Source organism: Lates calcarifer, unplaced genomic scaffold (genome assembly GCF_001640805.2).
Source record: "Lates calcarifer isolate ASB-BC8 unplaced genomic scaffold, TLL_Latcal_v3 _unitig_480_quiver_1794, whole genome shotgun sequence".
In the NCBI taxonomy this organism is placed as follows: domain Eukaryota; kingdom Metazoa; phylum Chordata; class Actinopteri; family Centropomidae; genus Lates; species Lates calcarifer.
Window position 1 is genome coordinate 1 of NW_026117120.1, and position 11058 is coordinate 11058.

The window sequence follows — 11058 nt, forward strand, 5'->3', positions numbered from 1 at the left end:
ACATCAGCTCTTAAACCCCGCCTGGAGCCTGTAGTTATGTACAGTGTTGTGACTAATAACAGGGTCTACCTGGAAGCAATTTGACGTTGACGCTCGGCGCTACCATGAAATTTGTCTGCACTCCTTGAGTCACGGACACCTTTCAGTAACAATCTGTCTGTGGTAAAACAGATTCAGTTTGGCGTTGTGTCACGTTACATGCCAGAAAACAAACAACACACACACACACACACACACGGTGAGGACTACACCCTGCCTTCATGTATAATTTCAACCCAGCGACTTTTGATTATTTCAACCAACAGCCTTGCAAACGTAATCAGAAATGGAATCACTACTTTGCTGTGCTTACCACGTCTGGTATCAGTGTCTGGTCTCAGCTTCAGTCTGGTTTTCCTGCATCCTCAGTAACCCTTAGGCTTGCAGTGATAACAGTAATATCGCATCAGCTTTGCAAGATCTAGCAAAATGGTTGACTGTTGCTTTCCTTGTTTCCACAGAAGAAAGTAATGTACAGATAGCTCAGGCTGTGAGTATTAGAGCTGCTTTCTGGCCTCTTGGAAAGGAGGAAGAAGGCGTGAGCTCACCACTGCGTCCTCTGGTAGCCACGCATGTGTTTCATACAATTGTTGGCATGCCAGGCTGCCAAGTGGAAATTCTTGACCAGTAAGACGATGACCACAGGCCTGCCAAAGCCCGGCCTCAGTGCTCCATAACCCAGGAAAAGGCCAGAGGGCCTGGTAATCCCCCCTTCAGTTTAGAGATGGTGCCACTGAGTGCATGTCTTACACTTTGCCAAGAGTTGACTGCATGTATGATAAAATTCACCTTGTGGTCAAAGGAAAAAGTGTTTCTTTGCTAAATCACAGCTGATAAAGTCTTGATAAGTGTGCTCTTAATCGTCACCACATTACACTGGAAGGCAAACGGTCAGCTCAGTGGGGCGATGGGGGAGTGGAGAGTTTGAACAGACAGAGGGGAGGAATGAGAGCTAGAAAGAGTGTTGGCAGAAATGGGATGGAGTCTTGTATCCCGCTGCAGTACAAGCAAGGCCGCAGGTGATTAGTGCAATGTGATTAGCCACAATGAAATGTGACTGAACTGTTTTGCCCACACAGTTCAGGGCAAGTGTAGTTTGTAATTAATTTCAATGTTGAGTACACTTTTCTTTTTTTTCAGTTTCAACAGGATTTGTAGGCTCATGCCAAAACAAGTTTTCATCCCACTCAGATTTTTTTCCAGCCATTATTTTTTTGTTTCCTGAGCACCTAGGCCTAATCCCTAAGAATGTATTTGGATTTGGAATGTGGGGGTTAGGGCACCGTAATGTGGAAAAGGAATGATATTTAGCCCTGCTTACCCACCCTCCCTGTATTTCAGCACAAATGCTTATTATCGCTGGCTGGTATTTGTCTGGGAGTTTTTGCCTCCTCCCTTAAATTTTCAGAGGTCTTTTTTTTTCTTTACCGGTGGGGTTTTGTTTTTTCTGTCGAGACTTGGTTCCACATGAGTGGAAGCATGTCAAAATTGGAATTCTGGGGACTTGTGTTTTAGTAAAACGATGACTTTTAGGTTTCAATTTACACAAAAAAGCCCAAAGGCCTGTCTGTGCTGATTCAAAATGTCAGGTGCCTTGTAATTAAGTTTCTGACCTTATTCACTGGACTTAATTTCAGTGTAGATGATGATGATTATGCTACATCTGTAAACTCTTAAACCTTTCCTTGATTTTTTATTCTTTTTTTTGTCTAGGAATTGGGAAGGTGAAGAGCAGAAAAGGGGGGATGAGAGACACAGCATCGAACGCTGACACAGACATGTATGCAGATAACGGTGAACGGCTGTACGACCTCAACCTGCCTGCTCTGGTCAAGTTTAGCTACACAGCTGAGCGTGAGGACGAGCTGACTCTGGTAAAAGGCACACGGGTGGTGGTGATGGAGAAGTGCAGCGACGAGCTGGTGGCGCCGGCAGCTACAACGGGACGATCGGGCTGGTTTCCATCCAACTATGTGACGGAGGACGTGGATGGGACGGCGGGGGGAGGGGGAATGGGTGGCTCAGCGACCCGGTGGGATCGCTAACAGAGAAGCTGGCAGCTGTGGTGAACAGCACCACGAACGGAACAGGGTGCTGCACACAGTTCAGGCGCTCTAACCCCTTCAGCTCGGGCACGACGAGGAGCTGAACTTTGAGAAGGGTGAGGTGATGGAGGTCGTGGAGAAGCCCAGAGAACGACCCGGAGTGGTGGAAGTGTCGCAAAGCGGATGGACAGCTGGGCTTGGTGCCTAAGAACTACGTCACTGTGCTGGACTCCACCTCCCATAAACCCGCAGCGGGGCTTGCTGGGCCACCCACACCTGACTGTGACTACATCTCGCCTTCAGGCAGTGGCGCTTCGCGGGAAGGAGTGGTACTACGGAAAGGTGACACGCCACCAGGCAGAGGTGGCGCTCAACCAGAGAGGCGCAGAGGGAGACTTCCTCATCCGAGACAGCGAGTCATCGGTCAGTAGCCTACACCTGCCCATGCAACAGCCACTGATTCAATCTGTTTCCTGTAGCTGCTCTGAAACACTGTCTGAACAACTTTTTCCTTTTTTTCACAGCCAAACGACTTCTCCATCTCCCTGAAGGCGCAGAGCAAGAACAAGCATTTCAAAGTGCAGCTGAAGGAAAACCTTTACTGCATTGGACAGCGCAAGTTCAACTCTATGGAAGAGCTTGTTGAACACTACAAAAAAGCCCCCATCTTCACCAGTGAGCTGGGAGACAAACTGTACCTGATCAAGGCCTTGGCTGCCTCCTGATCCCTCTCTGTTGCACACACAAACACACACACACACACACACACTCACATACATACACATTGTTAACTGCATCCATATATATATATATATATATATATATATATATATATATATATATATATATATATACACACATACAGATACTTACCGCCAGAACACACACTAACATTTAAACTCCAAGCCTGAGGACTTAACACATCATCAGGACTTAAATGCCCGATTTGTGAGCATTCCAAGAGGAGGTATGGAAGCAAAAGCATGGGAGAGACTTGCAGGAATGGGGGGGGCAAAAAGACTATGGACTCCGGAGAGTTGACTACAGACCTCTTGGTCGCCTATTTTAAATTATCCAGATGTGTTAGGTCATAGGCAATGCCATGTTATTTCCACCTCGATATCTATTAGAGTTGCATTTAGTTACCTTTTTTGTTTTTGTTGATAATATATAATCTTTTAACAGTTTCTTTTTAAAATGTGATGATTTTTTTTTACCTATACCCAATACACCACAACCAACCATATGAGGCATTTTTTTTTCAGATATTAGCAAATTCAGAAACTATCCTAGAGAGGTCTACATTTCAACTCATTTTTGTGTTGTCTGTCTTAACTCCTTCTTTATGGTTGTGGACGCACTAATCCACAACTTCTGCTAAATGCTAATCATGAATAAACAATTAAGTGACCAAAACATATTTATTGATACAAGTCTATTAGGATAATGGTTGTAGAGATTGGAATATCACACTGCATCTGTGTGTGATGTGAAGATTCCTCTTCTTCTCACGCAAGATCAAACTAGATAATTCAACTTTCTTTTTTTGTTTGTGCTACAGAACTGCTTGTCTCACATATTGCTGTATCCATATCATGTGAATGTTACAAAGCTGAGGCATGCAGACAGAACAGTGTCCTCCCACCTTCACTGTCTGAGGGTCACGTGAAGAGTCAAGAAGTATTTTCCTTAATAGTGAGGAGACTTCCTCTGTGCAGAGCAGACCCCCACCCCCACCCCCCACACACCCTGCCAGAGTGTGACTGACAGCTGATGCAACCTCCCAGCGTTGCCAAAGGGGACATCTCTCCGGAGATGAGGGGGGATTTGGGTGGGGGTGGGGGGAAGTGGGTTGGAGGGGGCTAGTCCAGGCAGTCCAGAGGATGATGTCACTGCTCCTGAATTAGTGATCACTGGAGGGAATGGAGGAGTTAAAAAAAAAAGAGGTCGCCCAGGGGTCGTGTTTGTGTGGTTGCAGAGCGTATACATCAAGCTAGGAGACGCCCTCTTCCTTAAGCAGGCACAAAGGATTTTCAGAAAACAATTCCTTATGGCGAAGTACTGCTGGAAGAAAAGCAAACTGGTTTAAATGCTTTGATGTTTTCTTTGATATCTGGGTTTTTTTTTCCAGGACTAATGTATAAGAGTAAGTTTAAGTGTTTGTAGAGTTTCTTAGTTTGGGGAACGCAGCTTGTTTTTCCCCAGTGTATGGTCAGTGTCAAGTTGGAATACATGCTTTCAGCACTACACATGGTTTATATTTACAGTATAGGTCCTTAGTGAATGGGTGTTTGTCGAGTGGAAAATGCACCAAGTAGTGTTTGAGTGGAAGTTGAGGGGCAGTTAGCACCAGTGCCTGCCATCAGAGCGGCAGTGGTATTGGCAGGGAGCCGCTCCGGCAGTGGGCTACAGAGAGACGACGACGACGACGATGATGATGATCACGATCACGATGCCTGTGATGATGAGTTCTCCAGCTGTGGCCAGTTGGACTTGAGCTCAGGGAGAGAGAGAGAGAGAGAGTGGAAGAGGGATTTCACAGAGAAGGAATGGAAAAATGAACCTTAAAAAAAACAAAAGCAGTGAATTAGGATCTAGGGAGGAGACTTAGAGAATCTGTTCCACTGGATAAGAGTATCTGGAATACCGCTCCCAGTCATATTTGGGCGGGGAGAATTAATAGAGGCCAACGCTGATGTATCATAGCTGAGAATAAAAGATTTTGGATGGGAGTATTATGGAAGGGCTTTTATGGTCTAGTCAATCGAAGCGTATAAAAAAAAAAAAAAGCCAGTCATGCCACACAGAGCACAAAACATGGGTGTGAACCCTTTTTTTTTTCCCTCTCTCCATTCCCCAGGTGATTGACAGAGCTATTCATACAAGAGCTGTGTGACGATGGGGTGTGTTTTCTCTGCTTTGGAGCTGCAAAAGATGAATTATAAACAGAAACAATTACCTTTCAAATTTGATTTATGTTGGTTTAACAAGCTCTGGTCCATCCATAGCACTGGTCAAAATCTTAATTCAACTGTAATGACACCACTTTATACAAGTGAAACTGTTTATTTATTAGGTAAAACAACATTCCAAGATGAAAGCTTCTGTCGGGATTGAACAGATTATAAATCACTAGATTATTTCTGAGTGATTTCTGTTGATTTTAGGTCCTAAATCTATTAGGACCTATTTCAGTTTCACATATTAGCATCATTTCAACGTGTATAGGATATCCGTGCCTGTTTTTCCACTTTAGTGTCTGTATCTGGCTGCGTTACCAGGCACCAGATAAGTATTTGGGTTACAGGAATCCTGTTACATGTCATTTATTGCACCCAATCCCTGGCTGTTGTATTGGTGCCATGTTGCTGACACTTTGTGCAAGATAGTGTTTGCCCGCAGCACTAATGAACTGCTGTCAGCATCCCCACTTTTTTTGTGAAATTTCCTCCCTGACTTCTATTTCTACAGAATCTGCAACATTACGCAGCATTAAAGTGACAAACGCCAACGCCATGTGCCCCAGTTTGAAGGATTTAGGCGGAGATTTTAATGTGCCTTCACAGCTTTCTGTCAACCAAAGGTTTAGCGTCCCCCTTTTTTCCCCCCTTCTCCCGTTCTTCCCACTTGTCACCACTGTGTGCTATTTGGTTAAAGCTTTGCATGTGCATCAGTTGAGTCTGATTAGTGAGCGATGTGTCAGGGGGGTGTCTGAAAACATCCTCATAGGGAAGGGTATTTCCTCATTTAGTGCTCGCTTTGTTGATGTAGGCTGCAAATGTCATCGTCTAACATTTTGTTGTCACGCATTAAAATGTCCATTAGTTGATATTGTGTGTAGTTTCAAGTGACCTTACCGTAGCTGATCTCATCGAGCATAACTTCTTAAATGAACAGTGAATGCCTACATGTACAGTATATTAAAAAAATATGTGCTGATGTTCATTCAGAAACATAACCCCAGGTGTGATGTAATCATGACCTGAATCTCATTTATGAGCACCTCAAGTAACGGTATCACATATTGTTGGTTGTGAAGAAACTGTCATGGTTTCCAAGGAGATAGTTTTTTTTTATGTCTGTATGTATTTCATATAAGACTAGTGTAAGACATTCACTTTTGCAGTTTAGCCACTTAAATATGTAAAAAAGAAAAAAACATCCTCAATACTTAAATGTGTTACTTGATATACAAATACAGAATTACAGTATCTCCCTACATAGATATTGTTATAAACTGGGATCTTTTTCATTTTACAACAATGAAGGCCGCATGAGCAGAGCCTTGTAGCTGTACAGAAATGGTTTTAAATCTGCTTAAAAAAGACATCAGAGTCAGTTGTGACAGATATTATCAAGAGATTGTTTATCAAACTATTTTTCACGATCGAGAACTACAGCGCAGCCGGAGCTATTTTTGTTCCTTGACTGCCAAACAAGCCTGAGATAATCTTGAATCTTAAAAGGTCGATGTCTTGATAATATTCAGAACAAATGGCGCATGTTTCTTAACTTTGGTGCTTTTGTGCTGCTTACATTTCTATGGTGTTCTTTGTCTCACAAAGCTTTGTTCTGTATGAGAGAGAGTGAAGAAAACAGATCCATGCTGTGGAATGATAAAAGGCAGTGCTGTGAAAAAATTTAATGTCATGCTCTTAATACTGTTTTTATGGAGGGGAGATCGTCTTCAGGTGTAATAATTTAGAAGAGTTTATTAGAGTGTTCAAAAGACGTAATAAACAACATAAAAATGATAATGTCTGTCTCAATTTTTGCTACAATGTGATTATAATGCAGCTTAAATTGGGACATTAACATTCTCTGATAGACAGCAGATGATTCATGCATGGAAACAGCAGTGGTAGGTTTGCATGATGCTTGTGCGCCACCTGGTGGCCTTTTGTATTGTTAGAGTTGCTGGCACCACCCAGGCCAATCACAAATGAGACTTTCAACAAAACTTGGTCACATTTTGGTCACTTTATTTGAAATCATTTTTGAAAAATGATACTGTGATTACAATATTGTCAAAATAAAATGCTCTATTCATTCTATATACAAAATACTTATTCACCAGGGGAGGGTGGGGTAAACCTTTTTGTTCAAGTGTACCCATTAATCACATCAATCAACCCCACTGTCGAAGTAGCACGCAGGATCTAACAGACCATGCGAGACAAAGTGGGCTTGTGTTGTCGTTGCGTAACTTTGGGGTAAGTCGAGCCAAATCTCACCACAGCCTTACAGTAGCTGACCTTGGTTTGTTCCGGCCACAGTCACAACAGAACAGCAGGAGCCTTCTCTTGAGCTCTACCAGCTTTGGTCCTCATGCCAGTGGGGCCCCACATGATTCCCATGAGGCAAAAAAAATTACAAGTAACAGGAAAAAAAACAAAAGCTATATGGAAAAAAAACGCACATTTTTTTTGTAAGATAATACCACAGCAAGCAATAAAGATGCAGTGTTTATAGATACAAGTATTTCACAGCCCTGCTGATATCCAACACAAAGTAGTTACTACTTATCACGGAATATATCTGTATAGATAAAGTTGTGGTTTTCTTAAGATGTACAAAAAGCAAAGTGCAATAATTTACTTACAGTTTTAAAAAACCGTTAAGTTTTAAGGCTTGATCAGTGAATGATTTCAAGTGCTGAGGAATACATAGCAGAGACCCCTCTTCAGGGTGAGTCTGTAGATCTGCGTAGCGCTATAGAGTTGAAAGTATATGCTGCTATCAGTGATCTGAGTATGAAACGGAGAGAGCTAACACTGGAACAACTTCTCTTTAAAAATAGAGCAAGTCGCTTATGGCACCGGGCAGGTGGGTCATCACCTGCTCTCTGATCCACCAGTGTGGCTCCATAGGGTTGTATCGCGTGTAAGGATGCTTGGACATGATGGCGTCTGTGATGTCATCCAAAACAGGGGCCACCTCCTTTTGTCCGCTGTTGCAGTAAGAGCGCATCAGAGCCATGTGGTGCTCGAAGTGGGCTTTCCCGTAATCCTCCTTCACGTTCGGGGACGCCTCGTTCCACAGCTTGTTGGCCGTGGTGGCCACGATGTCACGGGTCAGGATGCCGGTGGCCACGATGAAGTTCCCCGGTTCGATTATAGACACTTTGACTCCCCAGGTTTTCATCTCATAGCGCAGGCAGTCAGAAAAAGCTTCCACGCCATATTTAGATACACAGTAAGGGGACCGCATGACATTTCCCATCCTCCCATACATGCTGGCCAGGTTCACAACTCGGCCTGCAGTCAGAGGTACAGGGCATCAGAAATGAACTCAAGATTTTATACTCTGCTTCAACCAATGCTCTAGGGATATCCACTTTAAAAACAAATGTTGCATCATGTAAATATTATCTGATGGTTCATTTACAGTTAATGCAGCTCTAATGTAAAATGAAATAAAAGGCCTTAAGTGCAGCTTTTACTCAGTGCCTGCTAAACCTCCAGGTCCATAGTTCAACAGTCTTTAGAGACATTCTTAACAGGAGCTTGGCCTGAAGCTCTGCTCAGCTAAGCAAAAAATGACTACATCACTGTTTCTGGATGAGTCACTTATTACCAGCTTAATAAAAGCAGTGCCCTACCACACTGCAGCTCTGTTGGCCACTGATAAGCTTTCCCCAAGAAAACTTGTTTGACATTTGCATATTCTGAATAGCAAGCATTCAAGCTTTCTATTTGCTTTCTCCACCACTTTTAAACTATCTCTCAGGTTATTATTGCTCCTAAACTGTGGCGTAACTAGCAGTCACAGCCACCAGCACTTCTAGAAATGTATTAAAAATGTATTTAAATGTCATTTAAATGCACACATTTTAGTCTGGATTTTACATGAATTAATTACTTTTTATTCAACATTTAATTTTACTTTTCACTGAATTTTTAATTTACTGTATGCTTCTTGTTGAAGCACTTTGTTATTATACAAAGAAAAGTGCTACACAAATGAAGTTATTACGATATAGTATACAATATGAATATTAAATGTTTCTTTTCACATTCTGGGGAAGGCTTTAATTTGTCTTTAAATGTCAGGCTTGTTTGCATTGTTAGCATTCCTCATATCATGGGACACAACTTAAAGGTTGGCTGCACCGTTTTCTTTCAAATAGGAATTCTAACAATGTTTCTAATCCATCATAAAGAAACTTAGGGAAAGAAATAAAGTAAAATCCAAGGTGCTTGTCCCTTTAAGATTTTAGCATTTTGGCATTTTGGACACTATTTAACTTATATGATGTTTATATGTCACAAGTTGATAATGTGTAAAAAAGTGTGATTTTCCAGCTGCTGACCTCTGGCCCTGCGGATTAGTGGCAGAACAGCTTTGGTGACCCTGATGGTCCCCCACAGGTTGACCTCTGACACCTGCTTGTAGGTGTCCATGGACGTAAACTCTACTTCTCCAAACGTCGACACACCAGCATTGTTCACCACTGCCCACAGACCTGGGTCATAAACAGTGATAGTAAGTCACAGAGGATTAAGTCTGTGAATGAGTGCACATTTATCTTTTTTTAATCTATGTTAGTGAAGACAGAAGCCGATGCAGTACTGCTGTTTACCTCTTTCAGAGTCCTCCAGGTTGTCTTTGATATATTCCACGGCCTGGTTCACCTGCTCCTCACTGCAGACATCCAGCTGGACTACCCTCATGCGATCTGAATGAAATTCCTCCAGCTCCTTTGCACCCTCTCCACTTTTATCCTGCAGGGACGACAGGTCAGTTACAACAACTCATGTTAATACTGAATGTCAACAACCTCAAAAAACAGGGAACTATACAAGCCTCCTGATCTGCTGCTAGTTTACTGGGTACACCTAGCTAAATGTGTGAGTGTGTATGAAATGGCACGTGAATGCATGTTTAATCCATACCTTCAGAAGACATCCAGCAAAGACAGTGAAGCCCAGCCTGTGCAGATGTTTGGCGAGTGCATTGCCAAATCCGCTGTCACAGCCTGTGATGAACACAGCTTTCCCCTTCACCTGCAGAGAGGGACAAAACACAGAAAGGCTTGAGTCACATGAACATATACAAGAGCAGAGTGGAAGAGCTTACATAATGCCTGCAGCAATTTTATATACTAAACAGATAAGTGTAGAAATGTTAATAAGAATGTCATTCAAATTAAACTTTTGCAAAAAAGCATTTCACTACTGACAGCAGAATCTATACTATTAATACACGAGAATAGCGTTATCCAGTGTAACAATATCGTATTTCCTCTAAGTCTAACTGTAGGATTTCTTGTTAGTAAAGTTAATTAGTGTTATTAAATTTTCAACTTAAGAATCTGCGTGATATTTGTGTTCCTGTTGATTGTGTCATAGCATTATATAAAGAGCGACAATTCACGTTGGTGTTCAAAACAGTCCATGTTGTACCATTACCTCCACCAAACCTCTAGGAATTCGGGGCGTCGCAACATACAACACAAAACCTAGATACAGCACAACTATGCACTCGGTAACGCTCGTCTCCGGTAATCCCAACATCCTCATAACCGCGTTTAGTAGAGCAGGTAGTCCAAAACCCAACACGACTGTCAGGAATACTGAAAATGACACGAGAAGTGCCACTCGGAACACGGAGAGCGGGGCCATCTTGACGGAATGGAGTGTTTACTTTCCTGGCGAAGCGGTCTACATCACCCACCGCGGGGTCACGGCACGCCCCCGTATCAGATAGCCAGAATTCCCTGGGCTGCGTTCAAATTCACGGAAAGTGGCAAATTCGGTTTTGAAAGTATGTTATTTGAAAATAACCCTTAGATACCCTGTACGCGCTCGGGTGCTGTTTATGAATGTGTTATTGCCATAATGGACAGCTAACTCAGCCCCATTACACTGTTCTTTCTATTGGCTGAACTAGCTTTTAACGGTCGCCTGTCACAAAAATACATGTAGGCTAACCTAACCTAAACCACAACCAACCATCACGCTTAAGGGGTTTG

General features: G+C 42.7%; 1 protein-coding gene and 1 pseudogene across 1 annotated transcript; one reads left to right on the forward strand and one right to left on the reverse strand.

Moving 5' to 3' along the window:
• The first annotated feature begins 1752 nt into the window (after positions 1 to 1752).
• LOC108902342 (cytoplasmic protein NCK1-like) lies at positions 1753 to 6841 on the forward strand (annotated as a pseudogene).
• Positions 6842 to 7049: 208 nt separating this feature from the next.
• Positions 7050 to 10755, reverse strand: LOC108902343 (D-beta-hydroxybutyrate dehydrogenase, mitochondrial). Its single transcript, XM_018704198.2, has 5 exons — positions 10496 to 10755; positions 9980 to 10090; positions 9667 to 9808; positions 9397 to 9549; positions 7050 to 8341 (listed from the first exon to the last, which is right to left on the reverse strand). The coding sequence occupies exons 1-5, from the start codon at positions 10706 to 10708 to the stop codon at positions 7875 to 7877; spliced, it is 1086 nt and encodes a 361-aa protein (XP_018559714.1). The 5' UTR covers positions 10709 to 10755; the 3' UTR covers positions 7050 to 7874.
• Between the last annotated feature and the right edge of the window lie 303 nt (positions 10756 to 11058).